The sequence below is a fragment of the Periplaneta americana genome, chromosome 1 (assembly GCF_040183065.1).
Source record: "Periplaneta americana isolate PAMFEO1 chromosome 1, P.americana_PAMFEO1_priV1, whole genome shotgun sequence".
NCBI lineage: Eukaryota > Metazoa > Arthropoda > Insecta > Blattodea > Blattidae > Periplaneta > Periplaneta americana.
The window spans coordinates 41877902-41904429 of NC_091117.1; the positions used below are offsets into that span (position 1 = coordinate 41877902).

The 26528-nt window shown below is 36.9% G+C and overlaps 1 protein-coding gene across 5 annotated transcripts in view; it reads left to right on the top strand.

The window, feature by feature from the left end:
• LOC138694873 (probable 3',5'-cyclic phosphodiesterase pde-5) overlaps positions 1 to 26528 on the top strand; it is a 453748-nt gene that overhangs the window by 249406 nt on the left and 177814 nt on the right. The window contains exon 1 of one of the 5 annotated variants that reach the window (XM_069819039.1): positions 18111 to 18220. The exons of the other annotated variants lie outside the window; for them this stretch is intronic. Coding sequence (XP_069675140.1) covers positions 18193 to 18220 — 28 coding nt within the window. The 5' untranslated portion in view covers positions 18111 to 18192. Of the gene's footprint in view, positions 1 to 18110; positions 18221 to 26528 lie in introns of those variants that run through there. 5 annotated transcript variants of the gene reach the window in all.

Sequence of the window (26528 nt, forward strand, 5' to 3'; positions counted from 1 at the left end):
ATTATACAAGTAATAAACTCTTCCAAGTAGGTTATGTACATATGCTGACCCTCCTTGTGTATAGGAATGGATTCGTTTCCACCGTCATTTTGTCGGTTATGAGTATGACATAAGCATTTCTATGATAACCAAAGTCGAATTCCCTTTTCACAAAATCCTTACATTTTTTTATCGAATATAGACGTTACAAGTGAAAAGCGGAAATTCCTTTCATAATAAATTATCCACTGAATCTGAGTCCATTTAACGCTTAGTGCGTTCTTCACTTAAATGTCACTTGTCTGCATTCTTGTTCGAAGTCATTCAGTTGCCTAGCGACGGTCGGATCGGGAGGAGGATGGATGAGATGGATTTGATTTACGTCTAAATATAAACCGGAGATGCATATGGGCACGATGGAACGCACTGTTTTAATACACTTCTGGGTTCCGCTGAATTAAAAAGTAGTGGGGGTGGGGGTGGGGAACTTATTTTGTTGGATCTGCGTCCGTCAAGCTGCCTTTGAAGTGAAGAGTCGCTGCGTCATTCAAACCACGACGGGCACGGCAGAGTTGACAGCACAAGGCCGCGCAAGGACACAGCGGGCCTACACACTTCATCTCCACACCATTCTATTCAAGTATATTGTCAACCTCGCAATGAGACTCGGCCTATATGGCATTAAAGTATGGCCGGTATAAAATGGATCGAGAGAACTGGACTCTGACACCGGCTCGAATCCCGGTGGTGACGATGTCGCATTTGGTGTGGACAAATGCAACGTTCATTTAAATATACATCATTATCATCATCATCATCATCATCATCATCACCAGGCTTCGAGATTTCGGACCAAATAGAGCAGTTCAGTGGGAAATCCGCATAACGGCGTACTGAGTATAGTGGTAAAGCGTACAGTGGGTGGGGGTACTGTAGAATGAATGACAACAAATACGTAAAGGAAAACGCTCTGGATTTGAAGGTTCTGACGAATAATTTGGTTTTCAAACAAACCTATTTTCAAACTGTGTCTGAAACTATTACACGGTTAGAAAAGTCACAGCAAGAGATGCCGGAAGCCCTCAAATTAATTTAGAAAATGATGCAGAGATTTAATGAGACACCAAGTACACCGGTTACTGAACGTGTGAAACAGAAGTGGAAATCAATTTTATGTAAAAATAACGGATATGGAACATTGTGTAACATAAACAGCAAATTACTGGAAATAATAATAATAATAATAATAATAATAATAATAATAATAATAATAATAATAATAATAATAATTCTTTATTTATACTGGCAGAGTTAAGGCCATAGGGCCTTCTCTTACACTCTACAAGGTCACAAAGTATACAAGCAGTTAAAATTTAACAAAAAGTTAAAGAACAGAATACATAGAGTCACCCGAGAATAAAGGACTGTCTCTTAGAGACTACAATGATAAGTTTTTTCGTTTTGCTCCTATCACGTCATGCGACGTAAAGCGCAGCTTTCTACAGTACAAACTTTGGCAGATATCCGAAAAAGATTTACGTTTGAGACACTGAGAATGTATCTTGTAGTACATTGCATTTCGGTACTGTAACTGCACTTCCTAAAGACGACCAATAGGATAAATGAAGAAATTAAAATTGCCACATGCTTATTTCCACCATTAACACTGTGTGTAATTAAACACAAATGCTTATAAAAGACAGGAGAATAAATGCTTTTCACATTCTTTTGACATTATCATTGTGTAATGTATACTTACTTTCAAAATTTACATATGTGTGTTTCCTCATACTACCGTATTATACTCTAAATAGCAACGTTGTTACCTCAATACATCTCTGTCTACCTGCAGCGAGTCAACAACCTATAGTGCATGCACAGTAAACTTATTGTATCGGGTCCAAAGTCTCGAAGCCTGATCATCATCATCATCATCATCATCATCATCATAAAAAGTCGCAGTATTGCGTCATAGTGCCCCTTCCCGAAATTTCATTCCATTCCAACTGTACAGTAGGTGAAGCAAAATGTAATACTACTAATACCAGGGTTATGTTTAAAAAAATAACATTCTCTTTCATATAAAATAAATATTATATTTTATACTGAAAAATACAGATACGCTATTAGTATTTTCAATCAGTGCTGCTCATCGGAGTGACTACTACCGCGGAGAAATCGGAGATTACGAATAAAGCTCTCCACCGGTGATCCCCGGTACTACCGTAGTTGGAACAGGGGACATACGGAGGGATGCGGGGGTTCGGAGCGAAGCGACAGTTAGCTCAAGGACGACCGGCGCGTACGGACTGACGGTAGTTGTGAGTGGAATAAAATGACACCAAATCGGATATCCGCCGCATGGAAATTCTTTAATTTAGTTGAAGATAATAATAAAGTCGTACGCTGTAAACTTTGTGGGCAAATTTACTCTATGGGTGGTGGAACTTCGAATTTGTTAGACCATTTGAAGCGATCGCACAATCGCCAACTTGATGAAAGAGCTGACAAAAACAATTACGCAAAACATTTCATACGATTTATTTTTAAATTGTTTTAGTGCTTTTGTTCACAAAGCCCCACAGTATAGAAAAAAGTTTTGAAATTTCTCTAAAACGTAACTTTCGAGGGAATAAAAAACACATGAAATATTTAAAAGACAACTTTAGTTATATTTTACTGTTTAAACAACTTGAGTTTTATTTGAGAGAAAATTATTCATTTGGTACTAAAATAATGTAGTATTAGAATTTTTTGTTCTATTCTACCTATGGCTTCCGTCTTTTACAGTATTTAATATGTAGGAGGATGGAATTAATATAGGCTAATTGAAGGCATATTAGATTTATTATTTTAAGAAGAGTTTTGATCCCACAACATCGAGTTGCATACGACTTCACGTCTATACTTTATACCGTGGCTATCTATATTTAGGAACAGAAATGGTTATTTTACGAGTGTAGTGTAGTCCCAGCCTCCCCAAGCAGCAGAGATTCGTTTATTACAAACATATATCTCTATTTGCTTTAAATTTAGCAATCGACTGTGTGTCGTGGGCTCAGAATGGGGGCAGGCGAAGAGAAAGATAGCCAAATCCAGGCAATGATACTTACTAGAAAATACAGCCAACCAATTTCCTTCAGCACACAGCTTCCAGAGGAATCTTTAAGGCCTGGGGACCGGGTTTAACGTCCCCACACTCCAAAAATTCTGGTATCGGAATACGTTCTGGTATTGACATTTGAGCGTGCATTGTTCCATCACCTGAAATTTTAAGTCGCTTCATGTCGTTGTGGACGAATTTCGGGGTTGACAATAGATGACTCTGCCAAACAACAAAGCATGACACGAGTCATCTCATCTGACGCGACAACAAAAGAGCCGGTTTACTGCCGCTACAGATACGCTTTGTAATTGAAACAGCATCTCATTACCGCCACATAACACTACAGGAGAAGTTCTGCGGTCATTTATGCAACACCACTTATCGTTCTTATTTCAAATTACGTTCATAGTGAATGCACAGCAGTGCTGATACTTGATGGTGTACGCAGCCGTTAAAATGGAAATTTAAAGCTGCACACTAACTGTAGTAGTGAACTCCTGCGGGCTAAGTGATTAGATCCCCGGTCTGTCATGCAGGCGGCCCGGGTTCGAGTCCAGGTCAGGTCTGAGATTTGTCATTGAAAAATCCATAATGACACTTGTGGCGGACAAGGTCACAGTAGAGTTTTTTGTCGGCGTTCTCCCGTTTTTCTACATATGTATTTATTTATTTATTTAGTTATTTCGTTATTTAGTTATTTATTTAGTTATTTATTTAGTTATTTATTTAGTTATTTATTTAGTTACTTATTTTGTTATTTATTTATTTATTTATTTATTTAGTTATTTAGTTATTTATTTATTTCTTTAGTTATTTAGTTATTTATTTATTTACTTATTTAGTTATTTATTTAGTTATTTATTTATTTATTTAGTTATTTAGTTATTTATTTATTTATTTATTTATTTAGTTATCTATCTATCTATCTATCTATCTATCTATCTATCTATCTATCTATCTATCTATCTATCTATCTATCTATCTATCTATCTATCTATCTATCTATCTATCTATCTATCTATCTATCTATCTATCTATCTATCTATCTATCTATCTATCTATCTATCTATCTATCTATCTATCCCATCTATCCCATCTACCTATCTATCTACCTATCTACCTACCTATCTATCTACCTATCTATCTACCTATCTATCTACCTATCTATCTATCTATCTATCTATCTATCTATCTATCTATCTATCTATCTATCTATCTATCTATCTATCTATCTATCTATCTATCTATCTGTCTGTCTGTCTGTCTGTCTGTCTGTCTGTCTGTCTGTCTGTCTGTCTGTCTGTCTGTCTGTCTGTCTGTCTGTCTGTCTGTCTGTCTGTCTGTCTGTCTATCTATCTATCCCATCTATCCATCTATCCATCTATCCTATCTAACCTATCTATCTACCTATCTATCTACCTATCTACCTACCTATCTATCTATCTATCTATCTATCTATCTATCTATCTATCTATCTATCTATCTATCTATCTATCTATCTATCTATCTATCTATCTATCTATCTATCTATCTATCTATCTATCTATCTATCTATCTATCTATCTATCTATCTATCTATCTATCTATCTATCTATCTATCTATCTATCTATCTATCTATCTATCTATCTATCTATCTATCTATCTATCTATCTATCTATCTATCTATCTATCTATCTATCTATCTATCTATCTATCTATCTATCTATCTATCTATCTATCTATCTATCTATCTATCTATCTATCTATCTATCTATCTATCTATCTATCTATCTATCTATCTATCTATCTATCTATCTATCTATCTATCTAATTTAATTATTTAATTATTACTACAGGCAGAGTTAAGGCCACAAAGCCTTCTCTTCCACTCAACCAGTATAGAGAGATGGATAGATAGATATTTATTTGTCATCAACATTTATATTAGTTATGGTGTACCACACAGAGTCCGTATAGGTAAGTTTCTGTCAGATGCGTTTCCAATTCATTGTGGGCTACAGCAAGGAGATGCACTATCACCTTTACTTTTTAACTTTGCTCTAGAGTATGCCATTAGGAAAGTTCAGGATAACAGAGAGGGTTTGGAATTGAACGGGTTACATGAGCTGCTTGTCTATGCGGATGACGTGAATATGTTAGGAGAAAATCCACAAACGATTAGGGAAAACACGGGAATTTTACTTGAAGCAAGTAAAGAGATAGGTTTGGAAGTAAACCCCGAAAAGACAAAGTATATGATTATGTCTCGTGACGAGAATATTGTACGAAATGGAAATATAAAAATTGGAGAACTATCCTTCGAAGAGGTGGCAAAAATTCAAATATCTTTGAGAAACAGTAACAAATATAAATGACACTCGGGAGGAAATTAAACGTAGAATAAATATGGGAAATGCCCGTTATTATTCGGTTGAGAAGCTTTTGTCATCTAGTCTGCTGTTAAAAAAAATCTTAAAGTTAGAATTTATAAAACAGTTATATTACCGGTTGTTCTTTATGGTTGTGAAATTTGGACTCTCATTTTGAGAGAGGAACATAGGTTAAGGGTGTTTGAGAATAAGGTGCTTAGGAAAATATTTGGGGATAAGAGGGATGAAGTTACAGGAGAATGGAGAAAGTTACACAATACAGAACTGCACGCATTGTATTCTTCACCTGACATAATTAGGAACATTAAATCCAGACGTTTGAGATGGGCAGGGTATGTAGCACGTATGGGCGAATCCAGAAATGCATATAGAGTGTTAGTTGGGAGGCCGGAGAGAAAAAGAACTTTGGGAAGGCCGAGACGTAGATGGGAGGATAATATTAAAATGGATTTGAGGGAGGTGGGATATGATGATAGAGACTGGATTAATCTTGCTCAGTATAGGGACCAATGGCGGGCTTATGTGAGGGCGGCAATGAACATCCGGGTTCCTTAAAAGCCAGTAAGTAAGTATGTAAGTAAGTAAGTAAGTATTGTGTACCACAACTTATGTATACGGATTTCACCACATGAAATTATGGTTTTCTGTTAATGAACGTACAGTAAGGTATATATTATGCAAGTCTAGTTTTCAGGTAAAGTAGACCGCAATTCCAAGTCACACAGAGTTTGTGTGCACTCGATGTGGATCTCTGGCGTCTCGTCAGCCCACTCGAGTTATGTGGATATAAAGGGAAAAATTGAGACGGTGTCGGGTGGAGTTCCTGGGTAGCTTAGTCGGTAGAGCGCTGGTACGTTCAACCAGAGGCCCCGATATCAATACCCGGCCCCGGAACAATTTTTCCCTTGAAATTATTAAAATACATTTGATTCGGTGTATGTTTTAAAAAAATAACCAGTCGTTCGGTTATTCAGGAAAATAATCGGTTATCAAGTTAAACCAGCAAGCAAAAATAACCGGTAATTAACCGGTTAACCGTATGAAAATAACTTGCTATTTTTGCTTCTCCCACATCGTTCTTATTTGATAGGCTTGTGTTGATAGTAATTTCATGGCGTCTTATTTTCTTATACTATCTGAAGTTTGAAGAAGTTCGAAGCTCCAATTAACTTGAGCAATATTTCGGTCACACTTGTAGACTGTAAATAAAACTGAACTCAGGTGCGTGATGGTCGCGCGCGCAGCGACGCCTAGTTGCATGTCGACTGATTTGTTGCTGATGACGTGTAATCGGGCGGCAAATTAGGCGTTCCAGTTGAAAGCGTTATCATTGCGCTGACTGACAGTCTCTTAATTGTGAACTCGTCCGAACGTCATCCGCGTTATCGGCGTTGATAATAGGACATCAATCTTCGCACAATCGTGTATCTGTTTGATCTGTTCCCTGCCAGGAGGAGATGTCCTTAAACGGCTTCACCTGCGATTATCGCGTTCATTTATCTCAACTGAAAGATTTCCGCGTGAAGGCCATCTCTACCCTTGAACTTCACTCAATTGTGGTTTTATCTTTACTAGAACAATAATGTCGTTCAGTATATCACTTTTCATAAAAGCAGAGGACATCGATTCTCAACATATTCTGTGATATTGTAAATCTCTTGCAGCCATTTCCACTTTCTCATCCTTTTTCTTTGTCCAACACTACCACCACCACCATCACCACCACCACCACCACCACCACCACCACCACCACCACCTTCTCTTTCTCCTACTGCTCCTAACCCTCCTCTATTCTTGCTTCTCTTTCCCCTACTGCTCTTAACCCTCCTCTATTCTTGCTTCTGTTTCTCCTACTACTCTTAACCCTCATCTATTCTTGCTTCTCTTTCTCCTACTGCTCTTATCCCTCCTATCTCTTCCTTCTCTTTCTGCTACTGCTCTTATCCCTCCGCTACTCTTGCTTCCCTTTCTCCTACTGATCTTACCCCTCCTTTACTCTTGCTTCTCTTTCTCCTATTGCTCTTACCTCTCCTCTACTCTGACTTTTGTTTCGTCTTCTGCTCGTAAACCTCCTCCTACTTTTGATCCTACTCCTACTATTGCTCCACATCCCATTCTCTCTCTTGTCCCTATTCTTTCTTCGCCTCTGTTCTTGCAATACTCCTAATTATGATGCTTCTCCCAAACTTGGTCTTATTTTTCCTCTTACTAGTGCTCTCCCTACTTTTGTTTCTCTTTCTCCCACTGTTCATTCTCCTTCTCTACTATTGCTTTTCTTTCTCCTACTATTAATCTTGGTCTCGTTTATATTATTCTTGGTCCTGTTCTTACTTTTTCTTCACCTCTTACTCTTGCTCCTGTTCCTATTCTTGCTCCTCTTCCTACTATTAAACCTTCTCCTTCTACTCCTATTTCTTTACTTGCTTTTTCTATTCTTTCTCTCCTTTCTTGCGCTCTTTATCTTGCTCTTACTCCTGCTTCACCTCCTACTCCTACTTGTGTTACTATTCATTCTTCCCTCCATTCCTTCCTCTACTTTTTCTCCTATTTCTTTCTCCTTTTCTTCATCACCCTCTTAATATTTCTCATCTCCTTTTCATTCACCTATTATTCGTTCATATCCTCGTCCTCTTTTTCCTCTTACTACAGTATGTATTTACGAATATTCTCTCTCACTTTCTTCCTAATCATTTTATTTTTTGTCCTCTTCTACTTTCTTCTCTCTCCCGATATTTTAGCTTCTTTGATCTGTTTGTTCCTGTTCTTTTTACTCTAAGTCCTCTGATATGAATTTGAGACACGAACAGTAAGCTTTAAGTTAATTCAGACTTTAATTCTGAAGCTTGCAGCGGTGGAGACGCTTCACCCGGTCTAATAATTTGGAAGCAGCAAACTTCTAGTTCAGACTAATGTTGCATGATATAAGAGATTAGTAGGAGTTGGCAAACCCATCGGAAACTGGAGCCAGATTTTGTAAAGAACTCTCCGCCGAATTGCAGGAGGGATGTTAAAGTAATAGCAAGAAAGAGGCAGGAGAAGGAAAGAGACTCATTCATAGAGAAGGAAGTCTTTCTTATAGAGCTCTGTTCATTTGTATTATGAAAGTAAAGATGTTGATTACGCTACAGGTGTTAACGTGAAGTGCTTTACTGTAACTTCTTGAAACACGAGATAATTGAATGACATAGGTAATTAAAGTTCCATTAATTGTGCTACTCTTGACCACTAGGTGTATTCAACAAATCTCATACTCAAGAAAGTAGACTTCAAACTATTGGATTCTGATATAAAATGATAAATTTAAAACATATATTACTTTATATCTGTTTAGGATGTTTTCAGCTACGATTCATTAAACTGTTGCTACACATCAGAAATGTGGATAATATTAAGTTAGTCTATTTTATGCACTAGCAGAGTTCATTATAACTGCATTACACGAACTTTTTCAGCATACAGCGTTTCGTTTACCGATTACTTTAATAATATTAAAATATACAGGGTTTTCAAAAAGTATAGAATATTAATCATAACTTCTTAAATGTTAGTTTTACAAAAAAAAATGTTCTACAGAAACTGTTGGAGATAATCCGTACAATATGATACCAGTGTTCGAAAATAGTAATATACGTTACAAGAGCGTTATGTTGACGTTTTCATGTTCGAGGAAAAGATTGAAAAAGCGAAACGTAGTTGAGCTTTTTTAATTTCCGAGAACATGAAAACAAACATACCGCTCGTGTATCGTACATTATTTTGTGCGAAGATCGTTTATTACATACCTGAAAGACGAATTTCTAATTAGTTGCAATGAAATCTCCATGTTTGTTTCTGTTTAATGACGCCAACTTCGGAACACCAAAATATCTTTCTTCAACATTGTTGCTGTAAAATGTTTTCTGTGTTTACTATACTCCAGCAGGCCGTGATATACGTCTGTCTTGCCCCCCCCCCCCAGTCTATAAATGCGAACTTAAAACAAACGGTAAGGTTACGTAATGATTTATTTTTCATTTTAATATTTTAACAATATTATTTATATAACATATTGCAGTAATAACATCCGCATCTGGAATCTCGTTGATTTTTTCACGGCTTCCTTAATGTTACTTGTACAGGAATGCAATAAGTTTCGTGGAGTAGTAGACTTTATTTAATTTTTGCAAATATTTAAAAACAATAATTAACATTGCAATTTAGGTGAAATTGCAGTGGTAAGTTTCCAATTTATAATTATTACTATGTTAAACGTCTCTAAAAATCATATGTTAAAAGCCTAAAGCAGTAAAATGAATGTGGCGCTTAAGCGGTAAGAAGAGGGAAATTGTTATGTGTGTTACGTTGGGAATACTGAATGTGGTATTTCACACTTACCGCGTATTGGTTCTGTGCGGAAAACGAGCAAATACGCACGATCTCGCACAAAAGACATTAAACAGGTGAGTGGGTAAAATTTCTACACATTGATATGTAAAAGTTAATGGAGATTCGAAATATGTAAATTTTAATATAGGATGCCATTTAAAAATGAAGTTCACTGTCACACCCTGTATGCCTGAATAACTTACTTCTTTCGAATACTAGTATCATATTGTATGATTTATCTCCAACAAATTTGTATAAAACATTTTTTTTTTTTTTTTTGTAAAATTAAAATTGAAGAAGTTACGAGTATTCCATATCTTTTAACACACTGTATTTTTGGTTAATTCAAACATTTTAATGTTAGAAAGAGAGGAATGAATGCGAAGATGAAAGAGAATAGATCCACGAAATGATTTGATCACTCCCGAGTGTCTAATTAACATTTAATGGATGTTATTTTGCTCAAAAACAAAGAAGTTTTTATGTGGCTTTCATCATAACATCAATAAAACATACTGGACCGCATTACAACTACTCATATAAGATATAAATAATTTATGAATCAAAACTGTATACTGATAATGCCACACAGTGATTCCTCGAAGCGCAGATGTTGTTTTGATTGCGGTTAGCAGCAAGCGAAGCTTTGTCAAAACATTTCAAATGATTGATACTACAAAGCTTGCTATATTGTAATTCTATATTTTTCTTTCGTGCTGATTTTCTTTCTCATATTATTTTTCCGTTCTTTTCAATTTCTTTTACCAAGCTGGTCTTTGGAATCGAGATTCGCTGGTTAAAGTCCTGCGGAAAACGATGGAATTTGAAGGACAATAAAATCCTTAAAATGGATTCCTCCGAGAGGAAAATAATGTTGATGGTTCCGTGTCGTAGGTTTATGGTATATAAAAGAATCTGTCCTAAATAGAAGACCGCAGGCAAAATTCTTTCGTCATTTCTCGCCCGGGTTAAGGCTGGTTCACAATAAACCGGAAACGGAAACGACAACGAGAACGGAAATATTGTTAAAATAAATGTACCGGTATTTAAATGTGAGCATTCACAATTAACTATTGTGAATGCTTACATTTAAATATATTTATTTTAACATTATTTCCGTTCTCGTTTCCGTTCCCGGTTTATTGTGAACCAGCCTTTAAACTTCTACGCCGAATAACAGATTAAGTACAAAGCCTTACAAAGAAACAATCATGAGTGGAAAATAATAAAGAAGATCATTACTTAGCAGCCTATGAAGTGCTTGGTACAAAAAAAATCTCAGTAATAAACCACTGGAATAAATAAAGGATAAAACAGCTTGTAACAGAAAACAAAGTGGATAGATAGAGATCTGAATGTTGTGATTAATGTCTACTGATTTTTAGGATAAAATATCATCAGAGAAGGAATGTAAAATAGAATATAGAATAGAATGTTTTATTTTCGCCGGCAGAGTTAAGGCCATAAGGCCTTCTCTTCCACTCAATCAGCCTAACAAGATGAGGCCAAAACTTCTAAAATTTGAAAAAATTATATTATTTTATGCCCATCTGTCATTGTTAGGGGTTTCTTCTATAGAACAAAAATATGTTTAGATTCAAGTTAAATAAAATATTACTCAAATAACTGAGAAACGAAAGGATTTAATCTAGAACGTACATATATTTCATTATTACAAAAATTACCTTTGATGGTGGTAGCCAAAACTGACACGACACTAAAGAAATAAATCGTGGTGTTAGACAAGGATGCCTATTGTTAACAGCACGATTTTATAGACTCGTACTTATCGACTTGGTTATAAATCAATGGAAAGTAAAGTTATTTAAAATATAAATTTAGAATAAATAACACTATTATCGATGCCGTTTTATTTGCAGAGTATCAGTTGATAACAGCTGACACAGAAGTTATATTGCAGCTTGCAATACATAAATTAAGTATGATATATTATGAATATGACCTAGAAATGTCAGTATGCAAGACTAAGGTAATAGCGCAATAACATTTAAAGGTATTACTTCATTACAACCAAAGGAAAATATATAAAAGGGGCAAATCAATAAGTTTCCGGACTGCTCTGAATGTAGGCAACACACAGAACATAGGAAGCGGAGAAGTTATCTAGAACCAGAGAAACGCCTGGAATGTATACTAAATGCATCACTTGAAAGGCAGCGAAGATGGCTAGTCATAAGACGTCTAAGGAGAAATTCCAGAAAAAAATCGCAATATGTCGTTGCACAAAATCACGTGTCGAAGTTCAGTTCTTAAAGACAATCTGACGCCATTTGATAGATTGATTCAACAGGCATTGAATAAATTATTTTAAGGGACACCCTCATGTATGTTTAACGTTAAAGTAAATATAAATGCAGTTCGGAAATATATTGATCGCACCTTGTATTCTGATGACGTGAAGTGATTAGTAGTAAGAAAAATTGTGTGACAATTTAAAAAAATATATGAAAGTATGTAGGCTAAGTTTTCCATATCACAAGTAAGTTTCTAATAAATTTAATTTACCTCCATTTAATATTTTCCCTGTAAAAAACCGATCAATTAGTTTATTGTTTGAGTATAGATTTCCATTAATTTTTGTGATATTAGTGATTGAGGCGGTGATGAATCATGGCATGTAAATTTCCAATCCGGCATTTGCCTTTGTGGCTGAGGGAAACCAAGAAACACCTTAGTCCAGTGGTCGTCAGCTTGTTCTTCTCATCACCTGTTCTCCTTCCTCTCCTGTTCTCCTCATCCTTTTTCTCCTGATCACCTGTTCTCCTTCCTCTCCTGTTCTCCTCATCCTTTTTCTCCTGATCATCTGTTCTCCTCCTCCTTGTTCTCCTGATCACATGTTCTCCTCGTTATTCTCCTGATCAGCTGTTCTGTTCCTCCTTGTTCTCCTGATCACATGTTCTCCTCGTTATTCTCCTGATCATCTGTTCTCCTCCTCCTTGTTCTCCTGATCACATGTTCTCCTCCTCGTTATTCTCCTGATCACATGTTCTCCTCCTCGTTATTCTCCTGATCAGCTGTTCTCCTCCTCCTTGTTCTCCTGATCACATGTTCTCCTCGTTATTCTCCTGATCAGCTGTTCCCCTCCTCCTTGTTCTCCTGATCACATGTTCTCCTCCCCATTATTCTCCTTATCATCTGTTCTCCTCCTCCTTGTTCTCCTGATCACATGTTCTCCTCCCCATTATTCTCCTGATCAGCTGTTCTGTTCCTCATTGTTCTCCTGATCACATGTTCTCCACGTTATTCTCCTGATCAGCTGTTCTCCTCCTCCTTGTTCTCCTGATCGCATGTTTCCTTCCCCCTCATTCTCCTGATCAGCTGTTCTCCTCCTCCTTACTCTCCTGATCACATGTTCTCCTCCTCGTTATTCTCCTGATCAGCTGTTCTCCTTCCTCTCCTGTTCTCCTACATTTTCTGTTCTCCTCATTTTCCTTATCACCTGTTCTCCTTCCTCCCCTGTTCTCCTGCTCTGTTTACATGAAACATTGACTATGTATTTTAGTTAGATTTTAAGTGCTGCAATCGATGTTGCCGATCATTGACTTCTGCGACACAAGAGCATCAAGATCGCCTAGAGGTTGGGCCATCTCGAGAACAATGTCAGAATTCTGTGCACGCATCTCTGTCCTAAGCTGATGTTCCTGTATAGATCACGTGGACTTGTAGTGTTGAAAGATCAAGACTGAAGTGGACCGAGTAGTTCTAATGGGGATAGAAATGACCGATTGGCTCTTACAATGCTACCGCTGCTGTTATTGTTGATGATGACGATGATGATGATATGAGTAACTAGGAATATTGTGAAATTATAGACCTTAAGATACTGTCACGCACACATGTCTCTCTGCACTGTTATTTAGTTTCCGAAATGTTTTGTTTCGAACAAAAGAACTGTTGAATTTTCTCTAATTGTTTTCGTTCTTTTTGCAATTGGATGCTGGATGAATTGCAACTGGATGATGCGACAAATTCATGCTCATTTAGGCTACACCTGAGACTGTTTGTATTACTATCAAATTCGAATTTTGAAATGAGAAATTATGGATAAATTCTTCCTGCAGTCGTCTCACTCAGAGATAGGATTCACTTACGTAAATCTACGATATAAACTTTCCAGCCTTACTTCCCTTCTGAAGGAAGTAATGTCTCGGATTAATCCACCCATATGTCGGGTTGGAACCCACGAACTTCTAACCCATTAGCAAGAATGGTAAGCATCAAATTGCAGAAGATAGCCTATAATGAGAAAGCACGTGTCGTTTTCTGATGTTCATTTTTTCTATCTGAATTTCGTCTCGTAAAGAAATGGGTCAGGAGGAGAGACACCACCTGCTTCTAGGGATATGTTGCTTCCAGATGTGGTAACAATGCGGTAGAGTTCATAACTTTCAACATATGATTGATAAAATGCGAAGCTTAACCTTATCAATAAAAGTGATTAAGAACCGGTAAATTAAATATCTAGAGTCATATGAATGCATTATCTCATCTAAATCCTGCGTATTGAAATGCACCAAGATAATTTACGGAATTCATTTTACTTTATTACCTTATTTTCCTTCTGACGAAAGAATAAAATAGGCTTATAAGATTACTCCCGATATACTTCTGTATTAATGTATCTATTCTTTCCAATCCAGCCTAGCTTTGTTAGATAATCATCAGTCTTAGGAACTTCTTACCAAAACACTGTTTTTACATTGAGTGCAGCCAGGCATATCTATTAAATCTATTGAACTAGCTTACTACACTTTGTTCATCTAAATAAGTCACAGCATATCTGCAACGCTGGGTGGATGACTTGAGTCACTACATTATAATAATGTGCACAGTAGAGAAGAAATTTCATTACGTACTAACGTTCGCAGTGGAGCTTTGCAGTTTAATGAGCGGTTTTCAACATAACAGAAGTTGAATCCTAAATCACACAAATGTTAAATGCAATTCTTAAAACATTTGCTTGTAATTATAGCAACAAATGGAGAAACATTTTATATTGGAAATTAGTGGAAATATAATCTATAAAACGAATAGTAGTTCAGAAACACAGTGCTACAAAAAAACACGCGAAATGCCTCTCTTCACATGGAAAATACAGTAATGAAGAGAAACCGTCTTCTACAAAACCTAAGTCAAGTATAACTACACAATTATTTTTCTATAGTAATGTTACAAGAGGTTTGAGATTTATTTGGGAAGTCTCACACCTCGAGTGGCATTTATTAGGACTATTTCGTGAATAAAATGAAAATGTAAATAATACAAATAATTTGTATATTCATAAAATTCGCTCACAAAATGTTAATAATTGTATATTTATGAATACTTAATCTATTCAGTCATTATAAAATCGAAATAGATGAATAACAATTACTGCAATAAAGAAATTGAATTTTATTCAGTAAAGTCAATTGAAAAAAAGCGAAATACAGGTTTTAAAATGTTAATTACATGTACTACGCTTTTCTTTTTATTATAACAGAAATACATTTTCATTGTCTGCTGAAATCATAATTTAATTTAAACATGTTATAGTATAATAATTACAAATAACCTGCTTAATACATTAATTAAATAAACAATGTTATGAAGGAGTGTCATTTTCATTAGATACAATGGACTTGGAATTAGAAGAGGAAGATGTAGAAGTGGAAGTAGGATTTTCCACTTTACTTATTCATGCTCATCGATTTACGTGGAAACAATTGGCAACACTGACTAAACAAAAGAACGACCATGCGATAAATTGATGTGATAAATCGAGCTGCAGAAATGATCGCGATATATGGCTGTGATTGGTTGGAATTCAAAATTTCGTTACACTTCATTGGCCGAAAATGGAATAACGTCATATAAACGAAATAATCCATATAATATGCTGATATATCCCTTCCAACAATTGAGTTGCCTATCACAATCATCCTGCTGCAGTCCAGAAATGTGAAAATGACTGAAGCCATAAGATATGTGGAAAAATAGCATATACCAATCCGCAGAAGTCCCAATAGTCATTAAAGCAAATATGAAAAGTGTCCTTGAAAAGAATTATGGGTTAATAATGAAGTGTCACTTACGAGATGCACTATTGGATTTACAAAGCTGTTGTCCACTTGATATAGTCCAATAAGAAATACTGTATCATATTTTCAGATTTGTTTCAGTCACGGCAGTTCTTCTTGTCGGCGTGGTTGGCGCAGTTGGTATAGCGCTGGCCTTCTATGTCCGAGGTTGTGGGTTCGATCCCGGGCCAGGTCGATGGCATTTAAGTGTGCTTAAATGCGACAGGCTCATGTCAGTAGATTTACTGGCATGTAAAAGAACTCCTGCGGGACAAAATTCCGGCACACCGGCGACGCTGATATAACCTCGGCAGTTGCGAGCGTCGTTAAATAAAACATAACATTTAACGGCATTTCTTGACTCGTGAGTAAATCCCTTAATATATAAATAGGGTGGAGGGGTAAGGCATGATCTTCCTTCCCTTAGTCATCTCTTGTTCATTCAAAGTTAAGCAGTTTGTGTATGTTCACTGTCCGTCTCTGCACACAATAGTGAAGATGTTCTCGTTTTTTCTCATTTAAACCTCCTTCTACCGTCATCTTTGCTGTGTTTTGTGGGCTGTATTTTCTATGACGTAATCTTGCCGACCACTGCAATATACTTTTATCTTGATGTTTATAAGATTGATTTCTTTCATATACCATGCTGAATCGGTTCACTTCAACATTAAACATCGGCTGAGGCGCTTGCGTGCCGATCCGGAATTGCGCTTGGGCGTGATTCCATTCCCTCTTGGGTTGATTACCTGATTGGGGTTTTTCCTAGTTTTTCCCAAACCATAATGCGAACGTCAGGTAGACTAATCTGTGGCGAATCTTCGGCTTCATCTAGTCCAATATTATCTCACTATCACCAATCCCATCAACGCCAGATAACCTATGGTCCGTTCCCGGAATCTGTAGAGTAGAAAGACGAAATAAGAATTCTGCGCAAGTGGTATGTGGGAGGGTTAGGGCCAATGACCGCTCTGGGGAGAGGCATTGGTTGAACGAAGCTACCAATCGCTTGCAGGAAGGGGATTATTTCTTTCTGAACTGTCTATCACGGCCGGCCGGGTAGCTCAGTTGGTAGAGCAGCTGGCTACGGACTGGAAGGTCCGGGGTTCGATCCCAGGTGGTGACAAGATTTTTTCTCGTTGCCAAACTTTCAGAACGGTCCCGAGGTTCACTCAGCCTCCTATAAAATTGAGTACCGGGTCCTTCCCGGGGGTATAAGGCGGTCAGAGCGTGGTGCCGACCACACCACCTCATTCTAGTGCCGAGTTCATGGAAAGCATGGGGCTCTACCTCCATGCCCCCCAAGTGCCTTCATGGCATGTTACGGGGATACCTTTACCTTTTTACTGTCTACCACGAGTATCTTACCCCTTAGCGGCCTCGAGCTGATGCTGCCCGCAATACACTCCAGCACAGATAGATTCCGCCCCCTATGCGCCAAGTCACTCTACAGATTCCTGCGACGGACCATTATGGTAGCAGTTGAAATAAGCAAGTAAAAGAAAAAACCTCAAACACTTTACGATCCGGCATTCCAAATTTCCAAATACTTTTTTCATAGTACCTTCAATAATGGTTTCAACTTCTTGAAGTACAGCTTCTTTCAAGACTGAAAGTATTTAATGCTTCTTTCTGTACATCTCTATCTTGAGCAGGACCTGCCAGAAGAAGTCTTCCAGTGAAATCCGCATTGTGCAGTTGTCTAGTATCCAGACGATGTAAACAACCACTGACCGCATCGCTATAAATGAGCTATTGAACGACTAAAAAAGAAAAGAAAGAATACTGATTTCAGTTACTGATACATTACATTACCGAAAGAAAACGTCAGTTATCGTGTCTTACAACTCTATTTTTGTCCAGGGGTATACACAGCTAGCATATTAGTCATACACGATATGTGGAAAGTATATGCGCCCAGGAGGTGTGTAGAGAATGATATTGGAATCACTGTTTACATAAATCTTTCATTTTGCGTAGATTAGATATTACACGCCGTATGTAATGAAGTTATGGTTTTTTCTTGTGCCAAAGGTTCGATGACACAACTGGTGACAATCAACGAGTAAATATACACCGCAGCATTAGGACAAGTGAAAGTGTTTTCCTTATCACCCCCACCTTCAATTCCGTCCCTCCCTCGATATTGTGAACCGTTAGCTGTATCGATATGTCAGCGAAATTGCATGACAGAAAAGCTATCTTGTGGCAGTTGAAGTGATATGGTGATTGTAGCAAGAACGCTTGTTGTTTTATTCGAGTTTCGTGGAATATTCCCAACGCTGGAGAAGAACTATGTGCTTTGAGACGTGCTTCCTACCTTGTACGTAGCTCTTACCCTAAAATCATTGCTTTGTTAAGATATTCAACATTTCTTATAAATAAGAAAATTCTGCTAAAGCATTTTCTTTAGCCTACATGTTCGTAAAGAGTGACAAGTCATAAGATCTCGGTAATTGTGTGAAATGGTTATGTTAGTGTTAGTATTTTAGTATTAGTATTTATTTATTTAACCTGGTAGAGATAAGGCCGTCAGGCCTTCTCTGCCCCTCTACCAGGAGATTCCAACTACAATATGAACAATAAAATTACAATTAGTATTAAATTTACAATTACAATTACAAATAACATTACAATTAGTATTAAATTTACAATTACAATTACAATAAAATCAAAGTACGAAAAGATTACCTGAATAATTAAAGCTAGATAATTTATCATAGAGAAACAAAGAATATTTTATATTTACTGAATTGTACAAATTAAATCTAGAATAACAAAATTGTATAGTGATGAAATTACTGAATATTGAAATATTTTGCGATAGATTAAAGAAACTATTTACAAGAAATCAATTACTGACCAAGTGCCTAGTAAGCTTTCGTTTGAATTCAATTTTATTTCGACAGTCCCTGATGCTAGCAGGTAGCGAATTCCAGAGTCTTGGCAGGGCTATTGTGAAAGAAGATGAGTATGAGGAGGTTCGATGGGATGGTATTGTTAGTATTGTTTCATGACGAGAGCGTGTGTTCAGATTATGCTGGGAAGAAAGGTAAGTGAAGCGAGACGACAGGTACGAAGGGATAGAAGAGTTCAAGATTTCGAAGAGAAAGAGAAGTGAATGTAAATTTCTTTTCTTATCCAGTTTAAGCCAACCTATTGCTTCCAGGGATGGGGGTAATATGATCATATTTACGAACATTACTTACAAAACGTACACACAAATTATGAGCACGTTGAAGTTTCATTTTGTTGTCGCTGGAGAGGTCAGTCAGTAAAATGTCCGCATAGTCGAAATAGGGAAATACAAGTGTCTGCACAAGGGACTTTTCTCGGTTGGATGCTATTTATTATGGTTGTGAATATGATTTAGAGTAAAATAAATATATTGTTGTTTGAATAGGCCTACTTCGAATAACTAAGTGTCATACGTGTGAAAATTATAGGGTTGCTAGTAAAGTAATAAACATCTTTCATCGACATTTAGTTCATTAAAAATATGTTTTATTTATTTATTTTTTTTTAATTTGAATTTTGGATGTATTGAAATTACAAATTACATATACTTATTCATGATGTGCAGACTCAACCGTAGTAATCTCATTAATTTCAGGGGGTTATTCTTTGAGCTACTTAAAAATAGTAATAAAATTTTGCTTGTTTATGGATCAATCTGAAAGAAAAAAAAATAGTTTTCTATGAATCATTTCATAGCGTATTTTGCGAAAGCTATTGGATTAATTCCCAATATGCTCGATCAATTTAAAAAAGAGCTCTGTGTATTATGATAATATATGGTTGAAATAATTTTATTTATGTCTAAGGAGTTGTACAGCTTAAAAGAATAACATTTTGGAAATATTCAATATTTTTTTCCTCCATTACTGTATCTTATACAATAATGAAAACTGGTATGTATAAAACACTGTCCTTCTGCTTTAATATAAAAATATTTTTACGATTTAAAAAAATTATTTATATATACAGTATATATATATATATATATATATATATTAAAAGGCAGATAAGGAGAACAGGGGGAGAAGAGAAGAACAAGGGGTAGACGAGAGGCGATCAGGGGGATGACGAGGAGAGAACAGTGGCAAGACGAGGGGAGATCGGGCGAAAGACGAGGGAAGAACAGGATAAGACGAGAAGAGACGAAGGGGAAAACGAGGGGTGATCAAGGGAAAGACGAGAGGGGGAGACCAAGGGGAAGGAGAGGGGAGAACTGGGGGAAGACGAAGGGAGGATAGGGATATGACGAGGGGAGATCAAGGGAAAGACGAGAGGGGGAGACCAAGGGGAAGGAGAGGGGAGAACTGGGGGAAGACGAAGGGAGGATAGGGATATGACGAGGGGAGATCAAGGGAAAGACGAGAGGGGGAGACCAAGGGGAAGGAGAGGGAAGAACTGGGGGAAGACGAAGGGAGGATAGGGATATGACGAGGGGAGATCAAGGGAAAGACGAGGGGGAGATCAAGGGGAAGGAGAGGAAAGAACTGGGGGAAGACGAAGGGAGGATAGGGATATGACGAGGGGAGATCAAGGGGAAACAGGGTGAAGACGAGGGAGAACAAGAGGAAGACAAGGGGAGAACAAGGAGAATAAAATAAAGAAAGGAATAGAAGAGAACAAGGGGAATACAATGAGAATGAGGGTAATACCAGAAAAACAAGGAGAATATAAGGATAACAGTGGGGAAATAAGGAGAACAAGGGGAATATATGAAAAATAAGGGGAAGGGGGTTGTATTTTTTCGTAACGATCAGTTTCCATAACTAACCGGCATGGATATCTGTGTCTAGGATGTTGTTGCACAGCGAATTATTATCAAGTTTCTCATTGCGGAAGGAACTGGCGGTGCAGAAATTTATAGAAGGCTTCTGGCACAGTTACACGAAAACGGTTTATTTCGTTTGGTAGTCTTCCAGTGGTGCAAATCATTTAAAGTTAGACACACACTAGCTTCCAGCGTGCCGCATAAACACTTCCGACGAGTTCTGTCAACAGAGAAAGTATTCAAGACATTGAAAGACTTATTTAGAAAACCTGTCCACGAATTAAGATCTGTGAATTGGCCAAGAAAGTATAATAGACATCAAAGTCGATAGTACCGGCCAAATTATTTACAAACAGCTGAAGTTTTCAAAATGTTTTAGCGTTGGGAATGAAGCGAACAGTGTTACAACCAAGATGGTCACAAGTTCATGCGTAGAACTGTAACAACCGATGAGGTTTGAATATGTCAATACACTCCTGGAACGAAGATTTCTAGCTATTAATGATAATGGAAACTTAGGAGATTTGACACTTTCCCAAACGTCCTGTCGTGACCTATCATATTATAATGATGATGATGATGATGATGATAATAATAATAATAATAATAATAATAATAATACTTACTTACTTGCTTTTAAGGAATTCGCAGGTTTATTGCCGCCCTCACATAATCCCGCCATCGGTCCCTATCCTGAGCAAGATTAATCCAGTCTCTAACATCATATCCCACCTCCCTCAAATCCATTTTAATATCTTCCCATCTACGTCTCGGCCTCCACAAAGGTATAATAATAATAATAATAATAATAATAATAATAATAATAATAATAATAATAATAATAATAATGAGATTAAAATAGCAAATAATAATAAGTCATCATCATCTGAAACATACTGTAGGTTTCATAAACTTGTATCTACTTCAGTGCCACCTTATTCTTGGTCTACCAATATCTCCTGTACCTATTGGTTGGTAAGTTAACGTTCTCTTTTGCTATCTCTTCTGGTCAGTTACATCAACATTTTCTTTTCAATTTTGTCTGTATATGTGTACTTTTTTTTCTCAATTGAAAATATTTGACATCTTGTCAAATTTTTTCATTAGGAATTCTATCTTTTCTTGTACAATTTTTTACCGAGCAGAGAAATCTAAGAAATTGCACATTTCGTCCCCCTCATGTCAAAACCATGAATATGCATTCTCTCAGCTCTGGGAAAAACGAGTTTAAAGTTTCAAATGCCCCTATAAGTTCAGGAAAATTCACTTTAATCGACTTATTAAGATATAGGAAGTTTTCCTAAATTTATAATGCTATTTGAAACTTTAAACTCAGAACTAAGAAAATGCACAGTCATGATTTTGGGATGGGAGGGACGATTTTATAATTATGATGTAATCTTCCATTCATGTTCCTTCTTTATTATCCAAGACTCGAACGTGTAGTGGATTTACGGCTCGCAGAAGAACATTGTCGGTCACAGACGTAGTTCAGAATGTAGCGTGTTTACCTGTCGATTCGGAGTTGCACTCGGGTGCGGGTTCGATTCCCGCTTGGGTTGATTATGTGGCTAGATATTTTTCGAGGTTTCCCCCAAATATAATACAAATTTCAGGTAATCTACGGGGAATCTTCGCCCTTATCTTTTCAAATACCATCTCACACCAAATCCATCGACGCCAAATAACCAAGTACTTGATACAGCACCGTTAAATAACAGAAAAACAAATTTAAAAACTTGTCTATAATATGATGCTACATCCAAAATTTGTCGGTCACTTATCGCCCACGTCGAAATTTACGACCCAAATCAGTGACCTAAGTGTGCTTAGCCTCTGGTTCCTGGAGTATAGTATACTATATTTCACACATGCATTTACTTTCAAACTTGCCACTAGGTTGAATCGTTATCGATCACTTATTTTCTGTGCTTGTCAAGCTCCTGACATCTCTTGGGACATACATGAAGCACAAGAAGGTCGATTCAATCATTGCAATGCGTGTTTCAACTATTTTTAAATGAAATTGGCGACCAGCAACTCAACGCCAAGGCTTTCGAAGTAAGAACACAGTAAAGTTATATTTCAAAGATAAAAAATATGATACAATATGTATGTGCATAAACCCGAAGTATAGTATAATATACCTGCATTTATGCCCTAACTGTAGCCTGCAGAATTTTTTCAGCATTTTTCATCATGTCAGTGTATTTTTTTGAAGTGTAGAATTGTATTGAACTTTAAAAATAAAACAAAAATGTCTCAGGGGTCAGGAGGTTAAGATTGTCCCCTCTCCACCTCTAATCCGTGCTGCTCCGTCCACACTTACAAGGAGAGGACACGCTGTGTATATCACCGAATGGAATAAGATTTTGTGAGATGAAAATACAAGAAGTACTGTTTAAAGTCATACCTGGTGTGGGTGGCCAATGACCCTTCGTTTTGGAAATATTGGCTATTGTTTATGACATACTTCCGTTAGGTGCCTAATAGGGAAGCATTAGACTGTGTGAAAGCGTAGCTCATATGGTTGGGTGCTGAGTTGTTATTCAGGCAACCTGAGTTCGAATCTTAACTGGTCCTATATTTTTTTCTTTTAATAAAGATTAATAGTGTGATCACAGTAATCTATTTACATATATATCATATTTCTCAATGTATTGAACGCTTCATCATGTTTTAAACAAATTACTAATTAACTAACATTGTATTGTAAAGGATAAAAAAGGAAATATTGCTCACGTAGGCAGGTCACTGGTGTCTGTTCTGTTTCTATTCCACTTCATTTTGTGCATGATTCATTATGATAAATGTCATAAAAACACACAAAACATACATATTTCCTGCACCATGCACAGCAAATGAAAGAAGGTTGTCCACAGTCACACACATTTTTCCTCACTTCTGCTGCGAAACAGACATCTTTCACATTCACAAACACTTCTCGTTCGTTTATTAATTTTGATGCATACCACGCATATTTCAACATGGCTTTGAATATAGGAGCTATCAACTGAAAGTGAATTAAGGAGTGAATTTTGAGGGCATCCTCCCTTGAAGCAATTTGTCGTCCAGTTTGTAAAACGAAAGAGCTATTTTGCAAATATTTGATAAAAATCTTCATCTGTCTCAAAAAATAAACATCGCAGGACTGGCATAATCCAGTACATTTGGGTGAAATCACTTTAAAGTTGCACGTTACTTCATTTTTTTCATTTGTAAATATTTCATCATACAAAGAAGGATTTACCTGCCCTTCCCACGAGTCCAGAATTGGAAGAAATGGCTGCTCTTTCGCATAGGCCTATGTCTTTATTACTTTCTCCAGGTAGTGCTTATGGAGTTGAGATGTCAGCTTTCCTGATGAAGAACGTGTTACACATATATTTCCGAATTTAGAAGTGAGTTCATCTACTTGAAGTTGTACTCTTGGGCCAAATTGCCCTTTTGGTTCTAATAATAATAATAATAATAATAATAATAATAATAATAATAATATTATTATTATTATTATTATTATTATTATTATTATTATTAATAATAATAATATCAAGTTTTAAAAAATGAGAAAACATTAGGATTCGAACGAGGGTTGCCTGGATGATAACTCAGCATCCAACCATATGAGCTACGCTGTTATAGCTAGACCACTTAGAAAAGGCAGCTATGGCGGATATCTAAATCATTTCCTTCTCCCACACTCGCTGCGTGTTCCCCTCTGTGCATTCCCCGACGTCGATCACCAATCAGAATCTATGTCTTAACCGAACTTGGCAGTACTAGGCCGCTATTATCGGGACTCTCATTGGATTGCGTTGTTTACTTCCGCTTCAACCGTACACGTCTGGTCAAAATATCTGTCCTCCATTTTCCGCACATGCTCACATAATTTCCTCTATTTTTCGGGGGAACATTCATCCTTGAGTTCATGATCAAACAATATTACTCACGTAAAGACATGTCAATATTCTGATTATAACTTAAACACACAACACTATTACTAGTATTCATTCATTTATTTTATACTATCACTTCACTTCACTTTGACGCGGCTGTACTCCCTACGAACTCAGCGTTCGCCATGAACAAGAACTGTGGGAGGGGAGGTTAGCGCATGCGCGTTACAACTGCATTTACAAAGTGGTACCCCTATACATAGTCTAACGCTTTCCTATTAGGCACGTAACGGAAGTATGTCACAAACAATAGCCAATATTTCCAAAACGAGGGGTCATTGGCCACCCATACCAGGTATGACTTTAAACAGTACGTCTTGTACTTTCATCTCACACAATCTTATTTAATTCGGTGGTATACACAGCGTGTCCTCTCCTTGTTAGTGATAAATATGACTTGTTTAACACACATAAGATCTACACTTTCGGATAGAGATATAATAGCCTGTATTAAAAATTACGTAGAGCTACTCTACACTGCATTGCGCGGTCTATCTGTCGAAGTTTTCTGCACCTTGCACAATTCACTACGATACTTCACCGACAAACGTATAGCTAGTCTGTATTTTGCTGGAGGGAAACAGAATAAATTATTAGGGAATTCCGAAAGAAGCATTTGTCCGGGTGTTACAGTTGTAACAAATGCACCGAGTAGTGACGTCACTTCCTCTCTCGCTCAAACAGGCTGTGATTACAGGAGAAGAGAGACAAAACAGCAGGTGGCTGAGGGCGTCGAAGTAAGAGAAAGAAGATAAGAGAAGCCTTGACGGATGTTGAGATTGAATACATGCTTCTTTTGACATTGCCAACTTACCAAGTGCCGTCACTACAAACAAACATGGCTTTAAATGGAATCCCTATCAATAGAGTTTGAAGATTAGGTACTATACCTTGGTTACAAGAATAGACGGTCGGTCTTCATAACTATTTAAAATGATCTAATTCTTTTTAACTAAAATTGTCATATTTTAACTGTTATAATTCAGTAATTTTATATTACCATCATATTTATTTGTTTATCTTTTAGTGTATTTTTCTGCAGTTCATATTTATCACATATAACAGATAGTATATTCTTACAATTAGTATAGGTCGTAAAATTGTAAATTATGTTTTATTTAACGACGCTCGCAACTGCCGAGGTTATATCAGCATCGCCGGTGTGTCGGAATTGTGTCTAGCAAGAGTTCTTTTACATGCCAGTAAATCTACTGACATGAGTCTATCGCATTTAAGCTCACTTAAATGCTATCGACCTAGGCTGGGTTCGAACCCGCAATCTCCGACACAGAAGGCCAGCACTCTACCGACTGCGCCACCCAAGCCAAGAGTATAGGTACGCGAAAGATATACTTCATTCATTCATTCATTCATTCATAGTGTTCTGCTCAACGGCACGTGTTTCACTGCAAACCCAGCATTCTACAGTCTTTCCTATTTTCTGCCTTCCTATTTGTCTCCTCATATGATCCATATATCTTAATGTCCTCTATCATCTAATATCTTCTTCTGTCCCGAACTCTTCTCCCGTTCACCATTCCTTCCAGTGCATCCTTCAGTAGGAATTTCTTCTTAACCATTGATCCAGCCAATTCCTTTTCCTCTTTCTGATCAGTTTCAGCATCATTCTTTCTTCATCCACTCTTTCCAATACAGCTTCGTTTCTTTCTCTGTCTGTCCATTTCACATGCTCCATTCTTCTCCATATCCACATAGATATGCTTAAACATATGAAATTCAACAAAAAGACAAATAGAAAGGTAATGTACTAATATTCAATTGAAAAAAAAATGCTGTATTAAAAATTAAAAAGTGTATAATGTAAGATAATGTTTCGGTATCCTGTATCAATTTGGGTGTTTACCTGACATAATGGGCAGTTTTCGCTTAAC